Source organism: Mastigoproctus giganteus, chromosome 10, assembly GCF_048544385.1.
Source record: "Mastigoproctus giganteus isolate SK-2022 chromosome 10, ASM4854438v1, whole genome shotgun sequence".
In the NCBI taxonomy this organism is placed as follows: domain Eukaryota; kingdom Metazoa; phylum Arthropoda; class Arachnida; order Uropygi; family Thelyphonidae; genus Mastigoproctus; species Mastigoproctus giganteus.
In genome coordinates, this window is record NC_143584.1 from 83,526,558 (window position 1) to 83,551,285 (window position 24,728).

General features: G+C 36.3%; 1 protein-coding gene across 4 annotated transcripts in view; it reads left to right on the plus strand.

The window, feature by feature from the left end:
- Window positions 1-24,728, plus strand: part of c11.1 (maestro heat like repeat family protein c11.1) — a 1,259,325-nt gene that overhangs the window by 347,613 nt on the left and 886,984 nt on the right. For all 4 annotated transcript variants that reach the window (XM_090383553.1, XM_090383554.1, XM_090383556.1 and 1 more), the window contains exons 13-14: window positions 10,128-10,250; window positions 14,012-14,116. In XM_090383553.1, the coding sequence (XP_090239679.1) occupies window positions 10,128-10,250; window positions 14,012-14,116 (228 nt within the window). The remainder of the gene's footprint in view (window positions 1-10,127; window positions 10,251-14,011; window positions 14,117-24,728) is intronic.

The window sequence follows — 24,728 nt, forward strand, 5'->3', positions numbered from 1 at the left end:
TAGAAAATCTTCTCGATGTATGTCAACTTACCCTTTTGAATACTGGTGAGCCTACATATATACATTTTTCTACAGGATCCATGAGTGCAATAGACCTTTCAATCTGCCCTCCCTCCATATGTACTAATACGGAGTGGTCTGTTCTTGAAAATCCACTAAATAGTGATCATCTACCAATTCTCTGCAAGCTGCAAACACGGGTAAGCTCCCCTTTGCTGGGTCGCTCCAAATGGAAATTTCGTAGGGCACACTGGAATGAATATGCTTCAAATGTTCAGTTAGATGATGAAATAATTCAACTTCAGCCCATAGATTATGTCACACAACATATAACTAATCAAATATTACAAGCTGCCAACTCTACAATACCAAAGTCCTTGCCTGGGAAACGCAAACACAATAATTACTGGTGGAATCCGGATTGTACATATGCTAAACAGGAAAAAAATAGGGCTTGGAATTTGTTCCGCAAATTCCCCACAACCAGTAACCTAATTAGTTTTAAAAGAATGAAAGCTAAGTTCCGCCAAATAAGAAGGAAAGCAAAAAAAGAAGCATGGATTAGCTTTTCCTCTAGCATAAACAAGGACACAAATATCAGACTCATCTGGAAGAAAATACAAACTATTGTTGGCAAATATGTCCAGTCCCCTGCTTCAATATTAAACTGGAAAGGAAAGGAGTTGTCCTCTCCGGCAGAAATTGCAAATGCCTTAGCCAAATCATTTGCCAGTATGTCAGGCATATCCACCTACAACCCAATCTTTCAGAAAATTAAAAAATCCATCAGAGCAGCATAAGATCAATTTCTTCACTAGAGTTTCACACCCGTACAACCAGCCATTTACATTAACAGAACTTTTAGGGGTGCTCAATAAAACTTCCAGTAGTGCTGCTGGTCCAAATGGGATCTACTCTGTCATGATAAGCCAACTAAACAACAGAACAAAAAGAGCATTGTTAAAATATTACAATCGAATATTTCTAGAAAATACTTACCCAAACTCCTGGCGTCACTCAATTATACTAGCCTTTGCAAAGCCAGGAAAGGATCGCAGCTTTCCACATAATTACAGGCCGATTTCACTGACCAGCTACTTAGGTAAAGTCTTGGAAAAAATGGTTCACAGGCGGCTAACGTGGCCTGGAAACTAACAACTTACAAAATAACAATCAGTACGGGTTTCAAAAGAACCGGTCCACGTTAGATGTAATGATAAAAGCAGAAGCAAACATCCGAAATACCTTCATAAGGGGACATCTGGTCATGATCAATATTGAGAAAGCCTTTGATAACACCTGGCGATACGGTGTACTTCAAGATCTTCATTCTTTTGGCTTGAGAGGTCATTTACCCCACTTTATACAAAACTTCCTATGCCACAGAACATTTCAGGTTAGATACATGAACAATTTATCCAAATCATTTGAACAACAGGAGGGTGTTCCTCAGGGGTCCATTCTTAGTCCGACGTTTTTTCAATAAGAATTACAAACATGACGCAGGATGTACCGAATACAGTAGAATCGTATATGTTCGCTGATGACCTCATTGTTTCTTGTCAATCCCAAACCGTGAACACCATTGAAAGACAACTTCAAATTTCCATCGCTAAAATTGAATCATGGGCATTGCGGAATGGCTATTCCCTATCAGAAAAGAAATCTAGTGCAATTCATTTTTGTAAAAAATGCAAACTTCACCCGGATCCAGAAATATTTTTAAAAAACAACCTGATTCCTGTCACTAACAATTTCCATCTGTTGGGGTTATATTTAGATAACAAACTTAATTTTGCTTCCCATATTGATTTACTTCGAACTACGTGTCTTAAAAAACTGAACATCCTGAGAGCAGTCTCTGCTAAGTCCTGGGGTGCTGACAGAAGCTCTCTCCTTCGTCTGTATAGAGCTTTAATAAGATCACGTTTAGATTATGGATCACCTGTCTATGACTCCGCTAGGAAAAGTTCACTATTACGTCTGAACACCATACAGCATAGTGCTCTTAGGATAGCTGTGGGAGCCTTCAGAACATCTCCGGTCCACAGCCTGTATATTGAGGCAAATGAACCCCCTTTGCATCTCAGGAGAAAATCCTTATTGTGTAATTATGCAGCAAAAATTAAAAGCATGCCATTCCACCCTATCTGGCAGTACCTGTTTGATTCTCAATATGCTGAATTATATCACAGTAAGCCTAATGAAAACCGCCCTGCAGGGATTCGACTGCAAGAACTCACGATCAGTTGGGATCTTAAATTTCACAACATATTCCAAGACCTTGCTACTCCTGAAACTCCCTGGACTGAATTCTCACCTCTCTGCGACAATTTCTTTTCAAGATGGGGAAAATCCTCTCTGGCAAATATAAACTATCAACAGCTCCATAAAACTCATTTGTTGGAAAACTCAGATAAAGTACCTATCTATACTGATGGCTGCAAAACAGATGCAGCCGTTGGTGCTGCAGCAGTTTTTTCCGCCTTCTCAGTTGCTGTGTCTCTTCCTACGGAATGCACTATCTATACTGTAGAATTATTTGCAATTAAACTAGCTCTAGATAGAATACACAACAGCTGTATAAAGCAATCTCTGATATACACAGACTCTTTAAGCACAATCACTGCCATTCAAACTACCATGTCGCCCTCTCATCCAATTCTTAAAGAGATACGGTCCAAAATGTTTTACTGTAAAAAAGCCAACCAGAAGGTTACCTTCTGCTGGATACCTGGTCATGCAGGCATTCCAGGTAATGAACAAGTGGACACCGCCGCTAAACACCCTGACTCAAGCACTTCCAGGCAACAAACAGTGCCCTACACTGTCTACAAATCCATCATTGAAACATCATGTAGGAAGCAATGGTCTGACCTCTGGAAAGCTCAAATAAATAATAAACTGCTGCAGATAAAAAAAGAGCCAAAATTGTGGACATCTAGTATCAGGAAAAGCAGGCGACAAGAAGTAATTCTAGCAAGGCTCCACATCGGACATTCACATCCAACTCATCTGTATTTTGCTTATGGAAGAGAACCCTCCTCAGTGTTTGTTGTGCCAGTCGCAGTTGACAATATATCATATTCTCATTGAATGTCCCCAACTTTCAACTACCAGAAAATCAACCTTTACCTCCCTATCCCATTTGAAGGAACCGATAACCTTATTGCAGATTCTTGGCAATGATGCAAATTTGGAGGAACTGTTTACTTATTTGAAACAGATAAATCTCTATAATAGCCTATGATCACAATAACATGAGAAATTTGTGATAAGCAAATATCGAATAGGCACAATATGGCCCAAGAGGCCCTTGTGCCAGAAAACCCAAATACAACAACAACAACCCAATGGACAAGGAGGAGTTTCTCTCCTTGTTTGCAACCAAACCCCCCACTTCAGCCTTTGCTACTTGCTACAAACTCAGAGTTAGTAGCAATTGGGCTTGCAGTTAAGTTTCTTCTAATGGTGTGCTCTTTTTTCAACCTGGGGACAGACAGATCTTTATGAACTTATTATGAAATTGCCTTCCTGTCTCTTACTTCTTGGTGATTTCGATGGGCATGACCTCCTATGGAGTAGTGCTAACAATAATTGGAGTGGCTGTTGTATCACTGAACCTATGCTCAGTGATAGTGCCTTCTCCCTTTTAGGCATAGGAACTAATACCTTTTTCTGTGTGCCTACCTGTATATTTTTGGCCCTTGATCTTTTTATTTGTTCTCCTTCTCTTTTCTCTCTTTGCTTGTTTGGAAGGCAGAAGATAAGAACCGATATGGAAATAACCATTTCCTGGGAACCTGCACCTCTTTAAGGTTATCATGGTGGAAGATTGATTGAACTAACTGGAATGCCTTCCAGCTTCTGCCAGAGTTTGACATCACTACTGTCATCAGGAGCCTATCAACGATGCAGTGATGTATATCACAGGAAATATTGGCTATGCAGCCACAATTAAAAAAATATTTTCCTGGTTTCTGCTATTTCCAAAATCATTGTGGAATGCAGAAGGCACATCAGTAAAAGAGAAAAAAAAAAAAAAGGATCAACCCAAAGTTTGAGGGAATTTGTGACATCTGATCTCATAGCTTTTAAATGTGCATGTGCCAAATGGTGATATATATTCCATCAGAGCCAAAAAAGAATAGATCAACTTTACATCATCTGTTATCCATTCTCTTTCAAATAGCAATAAGTCAGTACAAAATCTGGAAGTTGAAGGGAAAATGCACATTGAACTCACTAATCCAATTATATGATGGATGTGTGAATTCAAGTGCAATAGCCAATGTTCTTGGAAACTTTTTATCACCTTGGCAGCATCATATTACTCACTAGAGTTCCTGTCAGTAAAACTTGAAATCAAAAGGTTTTCACTCTTATGATGGACTATTTACTATATAAGAATTAAAAATAACTGTAACTTTTACTGTGGCAAGTGTTTAATCAGATGACATGGATGTCATCTAATTAAACACCTTTCAGGAAAATCTGTAGATTATATGCTCTTTTTATACAACAGAATCTTGAATCTTACTTGAGGAGCAGTTTCAGGACCCATGGTCTGAAGCAATCACCTTTGCCAAGCTAAGTCAGGAATGGATCTCAAAGTTCTTCCTATCTTCCATTCCTATCTGCCCATCTTCCATTGCTGTGATTAGTCATTTTATCAGAATCTTGGAGAATGTTTAATGCTGGACTTAGCATTTGCAAAGGCACATGATGCAAGAAAGCAAGCTTACATAGCATCAGCCAAAAAAAAACACCCCCTTATTTCACCCATCCACTCGCTCCAAATGTTTGTCAAGTTCTGCCTTGAATCTATTTAAGCTATCAACTTCTACAATGACAGATGGAAGTTTGTTCCAGCAATCAACCACCTGCTGGCTAAAGGCAAACTTCCACACATCTATCCTACAACAGTCTTTCCTCAATTTGAATTTATGCCCTCTCAGGTGATTATTCTGAGCAAGAGGAAGAATCCCATCAGCATTGAGCATGCTCAAACCATTCAAGGCTTTATACACCTCAATCAGATCACCTCGCAGGTGCCTAGTCTCCAGACACTGTAATTTGCAAAACTTAAGCCTTTCTTCGTAAGAGCAATTTCGTAATTTGCAAAACTTAAGCCTTTCTTTGTAAGAGCAACCCTTTGTTCCATTCACTAATCTTGTTGCCCTTCTCTCTACTCGTTCCAACAGATCTACATCCTTCTTAAAATGAGGCCTCCAGCCATGTATACAGTACTCAAGGTGTGGCCTGACCATTGCCTTATATAAGGGGATAATCACCTCCTTATCCCTGCTAGAAAAATTCCTGTATATCATTGACAAGACACTGAGCTACTCTTGCAGACCATCTGCACTGTTCAGAAAACTTCATATCTGCCTGCATAATTACTCCCAGGTCCTTTTTCGTTCTCTACCACTGTCAGTGTGGTACCACAGAGTTGATACGTCACTCTGGGGTTGCTGCTTCCCATATATAGTACTTTACATTTGTCAATGTTAAACTTCATTTGCCACCTCTCAGCCCATCTACTCAACTCTTCTAGATCCTGTTGCAGCAGTGTACTGTCATTAGTGTCCTTAACAACTCTGCCAACCTTCGTATTGTCTCTAAACTTGGACATTAAGCTTGATATACCATCATCATCATTATCATTTATAAATATAGAAAACAACAATTGACCCAACACTGAACCCAGAGGGACTCCATTAATAACATTAGTCCACGATGAGCAGTGTCCATCGATTACCACTCTCTGTCTTCTCCTACTCAATCATCCCTTTATCCATAGCAGCAATTTGCCTCCAATGCCACACTGCTCCAATTCATGCAGCAGTCTTCCATGTGCAACAGTAGCAAAAGCATTTCTAAGATCCAAATATATGATATCAAAGTTATTCCCTGCATCCAGTTCCTTTGTGACCCCATCATAGTATCCAATCAAATTGGTCAGGCAAGACTTTCCCTTAACCAAACCATGCTGTGTCCGAGCTATAACTGTAGTCTTGTCTAGATGATCCTGCAGCACTTATTTTACCAGTGCCTCCATTAATTTTCCTGGAACAGAAGTTAAACTAACAGGTCTATAATTACTTGTCGCCCCTTTGATCCTCCTTTGTGAATTGGGGTCACATTTGCCCATCTCCAGTCCATGGGTACCTCCCCTGAGTCCAAAGAAGCTCTCCTAATTATGGCTAAGGGTTTGCTTACTTCCTTTGCTGCCTCCTTTAATATAACTGGATAGATCCCATCCACCTTGGGTGGGTTTATTTTTTATGTTTATCTTCAACAATTTCTCCTCTACTTTCCTCTCTAGGGCGCCTCCTTAGCCAGGTGGGAAGGAGCAGTAGTGCTTATCACGTGCTTCTTGATTAGACCGGGGTTCGAGCCCGTCACCACCAAATACGGAAGATGCGGAAAGGTCAGGGAATGACCACCGCATATCCCGGAGCAATATGGCCTTAATTGCTAATGCTCCTAAAAAAAAAAAACAACAACAAAAAAAAACTTTCCTCTCAGTTATTACAAAATCATCTAGCTCACTGCCAGAGTTCAATTCACCTCTGGCATTCCTCTCCCTAAATAACTCCTCATGTGTGAATGTAAATTTTTCTATCCCTTTTGTTTGTTTCCAATGATGGATGATAATATTCATGTCAGAACTGTTCCTAGCCAACATGCATCTATTCACCTGAAAACAAACTTTCATAATGGCCTTAATAACTTGGAAGAAAAGGTGTGAAAAATGTACGTTTCTTCTAGGACATCATATTGAAAAATGACTCATGTTTAATTTCCGTACATTGTGTTTTATGAGAAATTAAGTTGCAGATCAGACTTCAAATGTGCCTTGTAATTAGACTTGAAACACATCTATCTGAGATGCTTTCTTAAAATGAAGGCACCTAGAGTCTGTCTGAATAGTACTAATAGCATTCACCATATAGTGCAAAGAAGAAACAGACTTTTGGTACCCTGGCAAAAAAAAACAAAAGCACAAACCAAGTAGATAAGAAAATACAAATTGTTTCCCTCCTTACACAGGTAATTATCTAGTTGAAATTTGAATTTATTCAAACTGTCAGCCTGAACTACCTGTGAGGGCACTTGTTCCAACAATCAGTGACTTGGTGGCTAAAAGAAAACTTACAATCTAAGCTAAATCACAACCCCAATAATATGAATTTATGGAACCTAGTTCTGGAATTCTTTATAACAGTGAGAATTCCACCTTCATTCATTTTACTAATCCCTCAATCACATCACCTCTGAGGTGCTGGGTTGCTAAGCCCACATAATCGGAGTCTTTCCTCATATGGTCATCCTTCTGCCGATCCCACTGTTTGGGTTGGCCATCTTTGCTCCCTTTCAAGGAGCTCAATGGCTTTTTTTCAGATGAGTTCTTCATGCTTTTACACAGTATTCCGAAAACCTTATACTATGGGATTATGAGCTACCTATCTCGTCTCCACTGCTCAGAGAACTTCATATCTCCATGCACAATTACTCCCAGGTCCTTTTCATTCTCTACCACTGTCAGCGTAGTACCGCAGAGTTGATACGTTGCTCTGGGGTTGCTGTTTCCCATATGTAGTACTTTACATTTGTCAATGTTAAACTTCATTTGCCACCTCTCAGCCCATCTGCTCAACCTTTCCAGATCCTGTTGTAGCAGCAGCATAGCATCAGTAGTGTCCTTAACAAACCTGCCAACCTTTGTATCGTCTGCAAACTTGGACATTAAGCTTGATATACCATCATCAATACCATTTATAAATACAGAAAACAACAACGGACACAACACTGAACCCTGAGGAACTCCACTAATAACATTAGTCCACGTTGAGCAGTGTCCATTGATTACAACTCTCTGTCTTCTGCCACTCAACCATCCCTTTATCCATAGCAGCAATTTGCCTTCAGTGCCACACTGCTCCAATTTGTGCAGCAGTCTTCCATGTGCAACAGTATCAAAAGCCTTTCTAAGATCCAAATATATAATATCAAAGTTATTCCCTGCATCCAGTTCTTTTGTGACTGCATCATAGTATCCAATCAGATTTGTCAGGCAAGACCTTCCCTTAACAAAACCATGCTGTGTCTGAGCTATAACTGAATTCTTGTCTAGATGATCCTGCAGTGCTTTTTTAACCAGTGCCTCCATTAATTTTCCTGGAACAGAAGTTAAACTAACAGGTCTATAATTACTTGTGTCAGTCTTTGATCCTCCTTTGTGAATTGGGGTTACATTTGCACAACTCCAGTCTATGGGTACCTCCCCTGAGTCAAAAGAAGCTCTCATAATTATGGCTAGGGGTTTGCTTAATTCCTTTTCTGCCTCCTTTAATATAACTGGATAGATCCCATCCACACCAGGTGCCTTTTTTATATTTATCCTCAACAATTTCTCCTCCACTTTCCTCTCAGTTATTACAAAATCATCGAGCTCACTGCCAATGTTTACTTCACCTACGATATTTCCCTTCCTGAATAACTCCTCGTGTGAATGTAGATGCAAAATACTCGTTTAGTTTGTTAGCCATCTGAGCAGGATCCTCAACTGTTGAACCATGAATATCCAGTGGATCAATCTGATTTATCCCTTTCTTTCTTGAATTTAAATAGGTAAAGAACTCTTTTCTGTTTTTCTTTTCATCCTTTGCCAAGGATTTTTCGTAGTCTGCCTTTGCCTGCCTAATCTCCTTTGTGACTTGGTTACAGATCAACTTACATCTATCATAGGCTTCCATGTCACCCATTAATTTGTATGTATTCCCTGCATTTTTCTTCTCTGCCATATGTCTCATTAGTTCATCTGACATCCATTTAGGCCTGAACCTTGAACAATATTTCTTAGTTGGTATGTAAAGCCAAGATCTGTTCTTTGAATGCTTTCCATTTTGAATTTGCTGTTGGTAACATCATCAGTTGGTCCCACTTTATAGAATTTAAATACTGTCTCAGACCATCATAGTCGCCTTTATGAAAGCAAAAACCCTTCCCTTTACCTCTGATGGTAGTTACCTCCTTGAGTAAATCCCACTTCAGCACACTGTGATCACTTCCACCTAGTGGTTCCTGTATCTGCAGATTCTTAATGAATGAAGAATCACTACTGATAATCAGATCAAGAGTATTGATCTGATTATTGCTTCCTCTAGTTGCCTCCTGAACATGCTGATGTAGAAAACAATCATCCAATAAATCCACAAAAGCCTTGCTAGTGTGTGAGTGACCAACCCACAAATTCCAGTCAATATCTGGGAAATTAAAATCACCCATTCCCTTTATACAACTTCCGTATCAAGTTATGTATTAATTATTTGTTACGTTTGTAATCTAAGTCGTTATATATATATATTTAGTTAAAAGTACAATTTAATTGACAATGAAGTTTAACAAGTTTAATAGATTTACTGATTAATTGACAATATTATATTATGCACTATACTATACTAAACTTATGTTATCGAGTTCGGTATATCGATATGTTGTATCGTGTACAATGGTGCTAATTTACGAACTGTACTTCTACGGACACTTAAGTATTGGTTAACTTCGAAATCTCGTGGTCCCGATTCAGAATAAACTAAGGATGCTGACTAGATCTATAAGCTACTAATAGAAAATATTTGATATAACAGTTGGTTAATAAATCGCCTAAATATGGTTAAAAAACCTCTCGTTCGACGGAGATGATGATTATACTAGTAAAGACTTTGAATATGTGGGCTACAGGCCTTGCTAACTTGGCAGGGGATGTAATTGAGGTCTATAAGGCACTGAAAGGTGAAATTAAAATGAATGAGGCTGAAATTTTAATTGTTAGTTTTATGTACATTGATATGGTAACCTATTTGTAGTGTGGCTGTGACTTTTAACATTAATTTTTCACTTGAAAGGCAATAGCCTAAGGCATTAGAAAAAAATCAAATGAAATCAAGCTCTAGTTAAGCAAACAGTTTGTCATATGTGGTGTACTATTATTTTAAATGGACAATATCATTAATTTTTTGTTTTAATTTTTTTTGTAAGGAAAAAAACTTTCATTAATTTTATAAATTAAGATAATTTTTAGTAATCACACAAATTATGTTTTTTTTTTTGTTTTATAGGTGAAGAAAATTTTGGCCCAGGTTGTTGTTGCTATGGCTCATCATGGCTATCTGGAGTTGGAAGGTGGTCAAGCTATGGTTTGGTTTATTGTACGGCAGTGTGCATTACCAGATGATTGCTTGGTAATTACTAAATGGATGTATAAAATTAATTTAACTTAAAAATCTTTGGGTGAAGTATCAGATTAATTAATCAGTGTATGAATTGCAATATACATAAATAAATATTGTGAGGGAGTTGCACAATTGTAACAAGATTTGATCAGTTACACTTTATAGTGCTCTATCTCTAGATGTATGGTGGAGAATCCAATTTTTGTTGAAATATGAAATATATTTGGTTATAAAGAATTTCTTCTGTTTTCATAAACACTTTCTCCTCTCTATTTTTTTATTTTATTTATTTATTTTTTTTTTTTTTGCAGAAAAAAATACTAAAAGTAAGTTAAAATTTCTGCATATTTTTGCTTAATTTCTTTAATAATTTAGCCATCAGCTGTTCTAGTCTTCATGGCAAAATAAAAATTTGGGATAATAGCCTTGTTCTCTGTCATGTGCAATCATTTTATGAGACTTATGCTGCCTAAAGCTAATTAACAGTCTTTCAAATTACCAGTCTAAGGTGCCAAAGAAATGCAACTTAAAATCAGAAGGCGTATGTGCAAGATATTTCATGATTTAAAAATCTGGAAAAGGTAATGTGTTTGCCTTGTAGTGTATGTGGCTTTTTAATTTTAGGTGGTGGAAAATATGATGTAATTATATATTGGCAAACAAACAAGGATAATAAGCATGAGGATAATGTACAGCATATAGAAATAGATGTAACATATTATTATGATGACATTATCATCCATGCATGCTTGCATGGATGATAATGTCATTCATGCATGTTACATGATAGTTATTGTTGGAGATTTTATGGCGTTAACAGCAACTAAAGGCCATTATGCACCAAACTACTTGATAGGTGGAATAGGACCGGAGTATGTTTGCCAGAGGCAAAAGTTGATGATGTTGTAAAGCAGATATCATCTTTTTTGAGCACAAAACATGATATCGTGTACACGTTGGCACTAATGACATGAAGTGTAGGAGATCTGCGGATTTACTAAGCAAGTACAGGTCAATGCTGAAAAAAAATTCACAAGTTACTGTTAAATTTGAAACTGTCTGCAATCCTACCCAGACTTGATAGGAGGGAGTATATGATGAGAGCCCTGTCAATCAATTCAGCCCTGAAGAGATTGTGCAGGGTTTGTGGGGTAGAATTTTTCTTAGCGTGGTCTGTGCTAGTTAATAGGAGAGATTGCTTCTACAGTGATGGGATACACTTTAATAAAAGGTCCTTGTACCCCCCAATCTAGCAGTTTTCCGACCCACCTAACCTGCCTCAATAGCATCAGCAAACATTCTTGCACCCTTTCTATTTAAATGTATCCCATCCCTGTAGAAGCAGTCTCTCCTGTTAGCAAGTACAGACCAGGCTGAAAAAAATTCTACCCCTTGAGCCTTGCACAGTCTTTCCAGGGCTGAATTGATCGACAGGGCTCTCATCATATACTCCCTCCTATCGTGTCTGGGCAGAATTGCAGACACTTTCAAATTCAACCCTAATTCACGGCTTTTTTTCAACAGTGACCTGTACTTGTTAAGTAATTCCGCCGGTCTGCTACTCTTAATATCATTAGTGCCAACGTGTACAACTATATCACCTTTTGTGCCCTTAAAAGATGATATCCACTCTACAACGACATCAACCTTTGCCCCTGGCAGACATACCCTGGTCCTGTTCCACCTATCCTTTTTACAAAGCATGTTTCCCATTTCCCTGACAGTAGAGACACCAACAACTACTAGTTCCTTTGGGACCAGCGCATTAGCCTTGGGGGCTGCCGCTGTGTTGCGTGATGACCAAGTGCAAGCTCTGGCATTGGTGTCGGCAGCTGAGAGCTTGATGAGCCCCTCACTTTTAATCCTTCGAGGGCATCCACGAAGGATGCCCTCGAAGCTCTCATATAGGCCCATAACAAAGCTGAATTGTCGCCTGATTTCCTTACACTCCTTGCATCGCGCACACACAAAGACATCCCCCATGGCAGTATCATGTCCCGTACCCGACTGCTCCACAAACATCAAGCAAGTAGTGCATTTTAGTAGGCTGTGATTCAGAGGGGCAACTGCCCCCCTCAGTTCTCCCCTGAGCCACAGCACTCCCATTAGCTTGAGCCTTTTGCTTTGCTGCTCTGGTCTGAGTCATGATTTTGATTTAATTTCAATAAAATTTCAATTTCAGTACAAAATTAAAACCCTAAACTTATATCCCAACACAGTTATAACGCTATATTTATGTTTCAGTATTGAGTGTTATCTACGAAATCCCTTTATATAACTTCGTATCAAGTTAAATATTATTTATTTTTTACTAATTATTTATGTTACTTAACCCAAGTCGTTATATGTATAGTTAAAAGTACAATTTAATTGACAATGAAGTTCAACAAGATTAATTATCTGATTAATTGACAATATTATGTACTATACTATATTAAGCTTATGCTATCTATTATCGCGTAACAATGGCGGCAATTTACGAATGGTAAACACGTGGATTTGATACCCTTTCCGATACTATACTAAGTAATACCTACAAAATCTCTATCTAAGTTACTTTAAACTAAGTATCGTAAATAGGAATATAAAGCTACTCTAGAAAATAAGTTGATATGCCAATTTAAGCTAATAAAACAGAAAATAAATCAGAAAAAACTTCTCTGTTCCAGGAGCGGCAAAAATGTGCGTCCGCACAGGCTACCCTCGTTCTCAGAAAAACGTCACTGAGGTTACTGCTTCCCATATGTAGTATTTTACATTTGTCAATGTTAAACTTCATTTGCCACCTCTCAGCCCATCTGCTCAACCTTTCCAGATCCTGTTGCAGCATCATAGTGTCAGTAGTGTCCATAGCAACCCTGCCGACCTTCGTATCATTTGCAAACTTGGACATTAAGCTTGATATACCATCATCAATATCATTTATAAATACAGAAAACAATAATGGACCCAACACTGAACCCTGAGGGACTCTACTAATAACATTAGTCCACGATGAGCAGTGACCCGTGATTTCCACTCTGTCTTTTCCTACTCAACCATCGCTTTATCCCTAGCAGCGTCCAATTTTTATTGTATCATATTGCATGCCATTGTGTGAACTACAGTGGGGTTGCGAGGGAGTGTCACCAATTAAGGAATTTGGAAAGAAATAAGACCCAGACATATACATTTAGCATTACATTGTAGTTCCTATAATACATACTATAATATAATACTTTTATCATATTGCATGACATTTTAGTTCCTCCAATGTCACATTATATGTTAAAAGTATTATGTTCAGGTACGATTTCTTTTTCAGTGTTCCTTAATTGGTGACCCCTTGATCTTCTTTTATGACCCCTAAGGTTACTGGCTTGAGTGACAACTTACAAGTGGAGGATTGGTATTTCCTCTTATCTCATCCTGCTTAACATCAAGCATTGACTTTCTTACAGCCCAACATCTGTATTTGTTTCTCCTAAAAACAAATGTCATAATATTAAAAAAAAAATGGTAAGCCAGTTGAATCATATTTAAAAATTTTAATATATAAAGGTTACACTTTTTATGTATTCTTTTGGAAGTTGGTGGGATGGGGGATAATACAATGAGAGGATGTTTCATTCTTGGCATTTAGAAATGAAATAGAATCAGAAATTAAATAGAATAGAAATGAAGTAGAATTGAATTTAGAATAGAAAAAATAACCTAGTTTCATGATTTTTTTTTTCTGTATTAATTAATATTAATTCTGCTTCATTTTTAAGTTAATTTTTCAATTTTAGGCTCGACGGCCAAATGAACCTGATTTTGTTAGCAATGAAGCATTGCGTGGGATGTGTGAAAATGTTATCCATTTGCTCACAACTACAGTTGAAAAAATGGAGCAGGTCAGTGTATGGAATTTATTGGTTCTTCTTCTCTGTTCATATTATTAGCAACAGTTGAGTCACCAATTTGAAGAAGGGAACAATTTCAATAAATTGATTTTAGAAAATAATAAAAATAAAATAAAAAGCTTTTCGAATTTTTTTTTTAAATTTAGAACTCCATTTTCAATAACATGCAGCTTTTAGAAAAATTTTGGATGCACTAGTTAACCAGATTCCATGGTTAAAGTTAGTGGATTTATTCCTTTCTTAAAACTGTTGAACTTTCATTACAAAAAACTATATAAAATGTAGCTATAACGATGAAAAATCAAAGTAAGTGAGTATCAAACTTTATTTTAATGCATAAATGAACAGGCACTGTTTGCAAAAAAGAGAAAATAATCAAATGGGGAAAAAAAAAAATCCTTCACCAAGACCTTTTCAGTCTTTTTCATGTTTTTGTTCTCTTTCAGTTGCTGTAGTTAGCCAAGTCAGATTATTTTCATATCATGCTTTCTTGTCAACTGAAATATGTGCATTGATTTTTTATATACGAAAAAAAAAAAAAACAGTCGAAAGTTCGGGTTAAATTTGAAAGTGTCTGCAATTCTGCCCAGACACAATAGGAGGGAGTATATGACGAGAGCCTTGTCAATCAGTTTGGCCCTGGAGAGATTGTGCAAGGCTCAAGGGCAGGGTGTAGGCAAGGTAAGCGTCGCATACGGGTGGCAGTTCATGAGGGTGCTAAAAAAATTTGACGTAAGCAAGTCGGACCTCTGCTTAACGAACTTCTTTATAGAAATTTGATATTTGCAATTTTTTTAAATTCCCATGGATAATTACATTAGTAATAGTTTCAGTGGAACGAAGAAAATTTCCATATAACAGATGGATTATGAGAGCCTTTACTGGGGACACATTGTTCACATCTATTTAGTTAATTGAGGCTATTGAGTAAAAAATTAAATGATACATGAGTCAATTAGTGCTGCGGCTAAGCACGAATTAAGAGCCAAAGGAATTATGCAATTTGGTGTTACTCTTAAAACCTATTCAACCGCTTGTCCCACATACCCAGAAGTCGCACTTGTCATCTGATTGGTTTTATACAATCAGCGCGACTTCCATCATTTACCAGTATTCAATAGGACAGGCAAATAATTAATTTGAAATAAATACAATACATGGAATTGCATTCAAATTAATTTGCTTATCCGGATCTGTGCTTCATATTTATATTTTGCAGTTATAAAATCTTTTTCTTCAAGTTCTCTGCCCTCAGGCAGGTTCAGGGCTTCATTGATGCATGCTTCTCTATTTTGTGCCATACTTTTAATTCCTGCATTATTTCCTCTTACCATCCAATCCATCATTCCAATTCTCCTTCTCCCAACAGTTCTCTTCATAACATATACCCCCTCAGTCCCTTTCCTCAGCATGCTTCTCTTCTCAATACATGTTCTATAAAGTTATTGTCTCCTTAATTCTTTAGAAACGTTCTCTCTTCTACTTTCCACAAAATCTCATTCTCACTCTGTCAACCCATTTCACCCTTTCCATTCTCTTCCACACCCACATCTCGAAAGCTTCTAGGCATCTAATCTCCTTTTTCCCAGTGTCCATGTCTCGGAGCCGAATAGTACAACAGTCCATATTAATGTTTTCATCATCTGCTTTCTTAATTTCTGCTCAATAGTTCTTTTCTATTACTAAATCCTTCTTTCCCATTGTAATTTTTGTTTTTATTTCTTCCAGGCTTTTCCCAATTTCTGTCGATATGCTTCCCAAGTATCTGTGTCTGTCGACCTGTTCCAATATTATTCCCTCTAACGTTGTATTGATTCTTCTTCCTGGCCACTTTGAAATCAACATTACCTTGGTTTTATTTCTGTTAATCTTCATATTTTACTTCTTTATTATGCTGTTCAAGATGTCCAAGGAGCTCTGTAATTCTTCATTATTAGCAATCTGTCTAGCCATCTGCAAATCTTATTGTCTTTATCTTTCCCTTCCTACTTTTACACCTCCTTTCTGCTCTTCTTTGAACTCTTTCATCAGTGCTTCTGCGAATAAATCAAATAGTACGGGGGACATGGAACATCCTAGCCTTACACCACTACCAATGGGAAATCATGGAATATTTTCAAGTAAATAGAATAGAGGAACTATTTGAAAAAATTAATAATATGGCTACTATAACTGGCATTACCACTTCCTTTCCACAAGTAAGCACTGTAAGGAAAAGATTGAAAATACGTCATTTCGATTATGAATGTAGAGAGGAAGCTATTCAGGATCTGCAACAAAATTTCAAAATTAATTTTTCTTTCAAATTATGGACACAACAATTTTCTCGTTAACTGAAAGGTTTAGAAATAGGAAACATGTGGAAATATTTAAAATATTTTATAATTTTTCTGAATTTAAAAAAAATGGTAAATATAATGATTTCTTAAATATTTGCAAAGATTTACATAATAAATTAAGTGACATTGATCATATCCAGTTTAATATTGATGAGTTAGTATTATTTGAAGAACTTAAAAAGATACTTCAAATTTATATTAAAAACAATGTTACTCCATTTTGAAGTGTTACAATATATTTTTAAAAACAATTTTACAGTTACTTTTACAAATGTGGCCCTTACATAAAAAATTTATATGCAAATGAGGGGAACAAAGCTGCTTTCACCAAGAAAGAGCTTAACTTCAGCAAATTGCAGCTTCTGGAGACTAGGCTAATGTGAGGTGATCTGTTTGAGATGTACAAAGCCTTGAATGGGTTGAGCAGGCTCAAATTTGATGGGATTCTTTCTCTTGCTCAGATAATACTAATGCTAATGCCAATTTTACTGACAATTTTTCCAGTTTCATTTGGCTCAGGTGAATGGAGTTTTTCAAATTTAAAATTAATGAAAAAATTATTTATGATTGACAATGTGGCAACAATGACTCTAATTTGGTAATAATTTCAGTGGAAAATGATTATTTGGAACAGATTAAGATAAATGAAATAATCAATAAATTCACATCTCTGAAAGGAAGGAAACACAGATTTGTAATTTTTTTTAACATTATAATTTTCCTTTTATTTTATTATTGTGATAGAGTACGATTACTGCGGTTTAGAATTTAAACTATATTTCCAGAATTTCCGAATGATTTTGTTATTTTTGTTTCTTGTTTCATTATATTATATGTGAGATTGGTTGTAATTCTTTTCTTTTTAAATAAATTTAATAATAATTATTTATGTATTATTTTATTTTTTAATCTAAATATTTTTGGGCAGCAAATTGGATTTTGCTTACTGGCAGCACGTAGGGTCACAGTGGCCCTACGTGCTGCCAGTTCTACCCTCACAATGGGGGTAGAATTTTTCTCCTGTTAACAAGTACTAGTGCACTGGGGGGGAAGGTAAATTTCGGGGGATACGTGTAGTATATATTTTTTTATTATAATTTAATATTTAACGTATGTATATGTTACAAACAAATCTGTATATTTATATTTATACATAATATGCATAAATATAAATTTATGCATATACATAGTAAAGTACTGTTCACTATACGATGTGCAGTATGCGCCGGTCATTGTGATCATGTTAATCGAATTTTAATTCTATTAAACAGCTATTCTAATTAGCGAAAATAGGAGGAATATTATCCACAGGCTATAAAAACAAAGATATATTAAGCACAAATTTACCCTTTATTACCTTAACAATTAAAACATTAAATGATATGTGAAAATTGGAAGAATATACGTGATAATCGGAATACTTAATATGTACATGCTAACTAGTTGACATTTCTGTTCACTGACATTTGTGGGTGGAGGTTAAAATTTAAAACAGTAAAAAGATAAGCAATCAATAAAAAGAACACGGCACACACAAATTGCAAGTAACAATACGCGCAAGTGAGAACGGAGTAACGAGTTACAATGCTTTAAAAATAGGAATGAAGAGAAGATCTGAAAATTAATTTTTTTTATATGATTGAAGATTTCATGGAAGTGTAAACACATTTCACCATAATAACCCACAGAATTCCAGCTGTCAGTATTATCGCAAATTCAGTAAGATCAAGTTTACTGTCCGTTTATGATAGATTTCACTAACAGAAAAGCCCAGTAAACAGGTGGACTGCTAATTGTTTTTATTGTTGTGATCTCCAGAATTTCGACTGAACCACGTGGTACTGTCGGGGACAATCGTAGGGTAATCTCTAGCGCTGCGGTCTCCTGCCCCAATTAAACGGCATGCTGTCCCAATTAAACAAAGTAAACCCTGGCTATTTTCTCGATTGGTTTCTGTTTTTTAAGATTTGCCCTGATTAACCGGTGGCCCAAATAACCGGAATCCACTTTGTGTGTGTGTGTGTGTGTGTGTGTGTGTGTGTGTGTGTGTGTGTGTGTGTGTGTGTGTGTGTGTGCGCGCACATATGTAAATATACAGATTATCCATATTTATATTTATGCATATTTATGAATGTTATAATTAGAGAAAATGAGAAAATAAATAGGAAAGAAAAGGAAGTATGTATTATTTAACATCTAAATGCTAATAGTCAGTCATTACTGACAATAATCACAGTTTAATAATATAAAAATCACCATTTAAAATTTGCAAAAAAAAAAAAAAAATACAAATTATAATTAAACATGCAACTATTACTGTATTGTAATAATCTTATTCTTGTTTGCTTTTTCTTTGCATGTGTATCAATCACTTCATTTATTAATTTTTTTGATAATTCATTTGGGCCATCTGTGCTTATCTTCATGCAATCTTGCAATACAGATGCATATTATAATAAAAAGGTTATAAAATGTATTGTTTTATAGGCTGCGACCAAACCACAAGAATTAGCTACAAGTAGGCTCTTGCTGTGGAAAAAAAAAAAAAAAAAAAAGGGGGAATGTGAAAACTATAAAGCGAAACTGCAGACGATTGAATTAATGGCTGCAGTAGACACCCTTGAAAGCTGCGGGACACTTGAGAATTACAATAGCACCTGTCAGGAACTAATTCAGGCGAACCTATTCGTGGCCTACAATCTTGTTTGTGATATACAAACAAAGACTTAGTCGCAAGTAGACCGTTTAGGTGAACACTTTCAAGAGAATGTTCATGTGAAAACAAAGCGAATGTGAAAATCATAAAACGAAAATGCGGTCACTTGAAATAGTGGCTTTTAGTTACAATTTGTGTAACCAGAAATATTGCCCATTTAATTATTTTTAAATTTTCATGTCTTTTGAATTTTAGTGATTTATTTTTGCTGTGTGCCACCTAACAAGTACCACACTCACTCGTGCGATTTTTCATGTTGTGTTTATTTGACAAATTATTGAATTCATGTTTTATAAAATAAAAATTATTTTTTTTTCATCGGGGAAGGATTTTATTCCACTGGGGGTGGGTTTCACCCCAGTCACACCCCTGGATTCAACACTGACAAGCACAGACCATGCTATGCTTGCTGTTAGGAGTGATTGTTTCTACAGTCAGGCAATACACTTAAATAGAAATGGTGCAAGAATATCGAGGCAGTGTTAGGTGGGCAGAAAATTGCCTAATTGGAGGTGGGGGGGAGTCACAAACTAATAGATTTACAGTAGCTGAAACCACAGATGAAAGTGATTCTTGCTGCTTCTATTGGAATGAGCAGCAGCCTGGAAAGCAAGTAAACACATGGGCTGTGTTAGGGTAACTAAGAGCAACAAATGGTGCATGTACACCAATTCTGGAAGTATAGTAAATAAATTTGATGAATTTGAGGTGCTGGTCAGGATATCAGAGATGTCCGGTCACTAAGATATAAGGAATGAAGAATTGGATTTTGGGGCGTACAATGTGTACATACAGGATATGAAGGGGGCAGGGGTCGTGCTGTTAGTTAAGAAACACGTAAAATCTTAGTAGCTGCATCCAGTTGCATTTAGTGGATAGTGCTGTGTTGAATCAGTCTGGTGTGACATAAACAATACAAAATTGAGAGTAGGAGTGTGTTATAGGCTTAATGATTCTGATGACTACAACAAACAACTGTACAGAGAAATAGTGGGCCAGTAAATCACATTTTCTTATAATGGAGGATTTTAGCAGATATAGACTGGAACTTGTGGGTTTGTCACTTGCACACTAGCAAGGCTTTTGTGGATTTATTGGATGATTTTTTTTCTACAGCAGCATGTTCGAGCAGCAATCAGGGGGACTAATACTCTTGATCTGATTATTAGCAGTGATTATTCATGCTTTAAGAATCTGGAAATAAAGGAACCACTAGGTGGCAGTGATCACAGTGTACTGATGTGGGATTTACTTACAGGGATATAGGGTAAAGGGTTTTTGCTTTTGTAAAGGTGACTATTGGGGGGATCTCAGTTTTTAAATTCTATACTATGGGACCAACTGATCATGTTACCAACAGCAAATTCTAAACTGGAAGCATTCAAGCAATTAATCTTGTAATCTATTAGGCTTTTCGTACCAACTAAGAAATATTGTTCAAGATATAGGATCAAATGGATGTCCAATGAAGTAATTGTGGCAGAAATTAAAAATTTGTGGCAGAGAACTGTGGCTGTCCAATGAAAAATCTGTGACAGAGAGCAAAAATGCATGGTATGCATATAAATTATCAGGAGAAGCAAAAGCTTATGATGAATATAAACTAGTCTGTAATCAAGTCACAAAGGAGGTTAGGCAAGCAAAGACAGATTACGAGAAATCTTTGGCAAAGGATGCAAAGAAAAACAGTAAAGACTTCTTTACTTGTGTAAATTCTAGAAGGAAGGGGATGAATCAAATTGGTCCACTTGATATTGATGGTTTGATTTTTGAGGATTCTGCTCAGATAGCTGACAAAACTGAAAGAGTATTTTGCCTCTACATTCAATCATGAAGAGTTCTCTAGGGAAGTGGAGGCCAGAAGCTTATCAAACTTTAACAGAGAATTAAATGATTTTGTAATAACTGAGAGCAAAGTGGAGGAGACATGGTTGAAGTTAAACCTAAGAAAGCAGCTGCGGTGGATGGGATCTATCCAGTTATATTAAAGGAAGCAGCAAAGGTAGTAAGAAAACCCTTAGCCACGACTATGAAGACATCCTTGGACTCGGGGGAGGCCCCCACAGACTGGAGATGCACAAATGTATTCCCAATTCACAAAGGGAGATGTAAGAGTGACACGAGTAATTACAGACAGACTAGTTAATTTAACTTCTGTTCCAGGATAATAATGGGGTCACTAGTTAAAGATGCATTGCAGGATCATCTAGACAAGACTGCAGCAATAATTCAGACTCATCATGGGTTTCTTAAGGGAAAGTCTTGTCTGACAAATTTGGATACTATGAAGTTGATACAAAGGAACTGTATGCAAAAACTAATTTTGATATCATATACTTGGATTGCAGGAAAGCTTTTGACACTGTTGCACATGGAAGACTACTATACAAATTAGATCAGTATAGTATTAAGAGTAAGTTGCTGCAATAGATAAAAGGGTGGTTGAGGGGGAGAAGACAGACAGACAGAGAGAGAGAGAGAGAGAGAGAGAGAGAGAGAGAGAGAGTGGTAGTCAATGGACACTGCTCTTCATGGGTTAATGTTAGTATCGGAGTTCCCCAGGGTTTGGTGTTGGGTCCATTGTTGTTTTATATATTTATCTGTGATATTGATGAAGGTATATCAGACTTAATGTCCAAGTTTGCAGAAGATGTGAAGATTGGTAGGGTTGTCTCCATGGACTGGAGATGTGCAAATGTATCCTCAATTCACAAAGGAGGATCTAAGGGTGACACGAGTAATTACAGACCAGTTAGTTTAACTTCCATTCCAGGGAAAATAATGGAGTCACTGGTTAGAGATGCATTGTGGGATCATCTAGAAGAAACTGCAGCAATAATTCAGACACAGCTTAGGTTTGTTAAGGGAAGTCTTATCTGACAAATTTGATTGGATGTGGTTACAAAGGAACTGGATGCGAAAAAAAATAATAATTTATATAATATTTATTTTAATATTTTTAAAATTTATATATTATTATATAAATATAAATTTATTCTTCTATTCATTTATTATATATTTATTTATTATTATATTCATCATACACAGCAATTCTAAAAAAAAAAGTTTTTAATTTTTAACTTTTTTTAGAATTGCTTCTTACTAAAATGCTGCTTTTGTATAAACTTGTACGTTGTCTAATTCTTTTGCTGCTTGAGGCTTAGGCCCTTAAAATGCTTTAGTTATTATATTCCTTTATTATGTACAGTAAGACCCCCGTATCCATGGGGGATATTTTCCAAGACCTACCATGGATAAAAGTGAACACCTGCTGATCCCATATATAACATGATTTTCTTGTACATACATACGTGTAATAAAGTTTAACTGATAAATGAAACACACCAACATTAAATACGGTAATAATAAAGTACAACGGACTCTTGATTTACCGGGGATTAATTAGGACTCTTCGAGACTCCAAATAAAAACAAATAATAATAAAAATAATCAACGAGAAATCATAAAATTCAATTAATAAGTAGATTAGGTATAAACGGATATTTTGCAAGTTGTAAATAAGCAACAAAAACCAGCGTTATAATTCGTCATTGGGTGGTTAGTGTACCTATTATCTTGCAACCTCCACTAGCTTCACACCTACTGCTCAAAAAAAAAATTAAAGAAAAAAAGAGACCAAATGTTTAGTTTTATTTAGTGTGTTGCATCGATTGTTGTGTTCCATTGCACTGCAAAAGGACAAATTTTGTTTCGTTATTTGTCCGGAATGTCAGAATTTTTTTTTTTTTTGTTTTTTAGAAATGCGAAAATTATGGGCAAATGCAAGAGCTGTGCTTTCAAATACTTGAAAAACAAAAACTTGGAATTATTCAGAAGTTTGAAAACAGTGCATCCATTAAATCTCTAATGAACCATTATAATGTTGGTGACCAAACCATATGCAACATTGTAAAAAAAAATAATGGGAAGCTATCTGATTTAAAATTAACATCTTAAAAAATAAAGGGAATCATAGTATTGGACATGCAAGTAGCTTGTTAAGTTTTTTTTGTTTTTTTTTTCTATTGTTAACTGCTTGTAACTGAATCAGGGTTACCCACAGGGGCACAACTGTATTAAAGAGTTACATATGAAAAAAGTATACAGTTGATGATATGGTTTTGGTGAATGCAAAATTAATAAATAGATATGACAGATGCACCTAAAAGTGCAAAGCAGCACTTTTAGGTGCATTAAAGAATGCAAGAGTAAAGGAGCGCCTCCGTAGCGAGGTGGGAAGGAGCAGCAGTGCGTAGCACATGCTTCTTAATTATACCGGGGTTCGAGCCCGTCACCACCAAATACGGAGGATGCGGAAAAGTCAGGGAATGACCACTGCATATTCCAGGAGCAATATGGCCTTAGTTGCTAATGCTCCTAAAAACCAAATAACAAACAAACAAAAGAAAACAGCAAGAGTAAATATAAGATGTATTCTTGTTGTTATTTGGTTTTTAGGAGCATTAGCAACTAAGGCCATATTGCTCCGGGGATATGCGGTGGTCATATCTTTCCTTTGCCCTGACCTTTCCGCATCCTCCGTATTTGGTGGTCACGGGCTCGAATCCCGGTCTAATCAAGAAGCGTGCGCTACGCGCTGCTGCTCCTGCCCGCCTGGCTACGGAGGCGGCATAAAATGTATTAAAAAGTTGTATTAATATATTGAATTAAATATGCATAAACGGTTGTGATAGTTATACAAAGTGCCAGCAAACTAGCAGGGTGAGGAAAGTAGAAAAAGAAGTGTAGTAGATTTATGAAAGGTGAAAGAATGTTAAAATCCTAGAGGTTGTGATAAATTAAGAAAAATTATGGGCTGAATTACGAAGCCAATATAAAGTGGGGGAACTGTAAAGGAAAATTAGTACATCAAAATAATAATATAATGCAAATAAAATGGAAATAATAATAAAATGAAAATGTTATTGCTGTCATCAGATATGCGGGGGAACATATTTAGAAAATGGTCGAATATAGGTAATGCAAAAATGCATGATCTGATGTCAGCAGAAAAAAATATTGATACATGATCAGGTGTTACATCAGGGTACTACTACTACCCCTGACTATATATATATTACTAAATAAATTACACTGCGTTGGGACTACCAATGCAGTGTAATTTATTGTGGTATAAATGATTTAGTTAAAAATATCTATAATTGTCATGTTCAAATAGAAAAATGTTAAAATGAATATGTAGAATTTATTGTAGGATTTAATTTTGTGTGGATAGGAAATCAATTTAGAACATGCAAATGGTATAAGGGTGTGGTATTAAATTGAGGAATGGAAAAGGAGTATTTTAAATAAATAAAGAAGAAAAGTAGCGATAGAAGTAGGAACATTTGTTTCACCCTCGTATTGCACTAATAGTTCAAGAAACGGGAAGAAATTAGAGATAGCAGAAAGATAAAAAGCATAGAAAAAGTAATTAAAAGACAATAAGCTTGCTGGGATTGTGAGGCCCAACCTTATAGTAAGAGATTTGGCATTTGGAAGTGTTAGTATAAAAGGAGCTAGTACCAAAAGCTTGTATAGAAATATA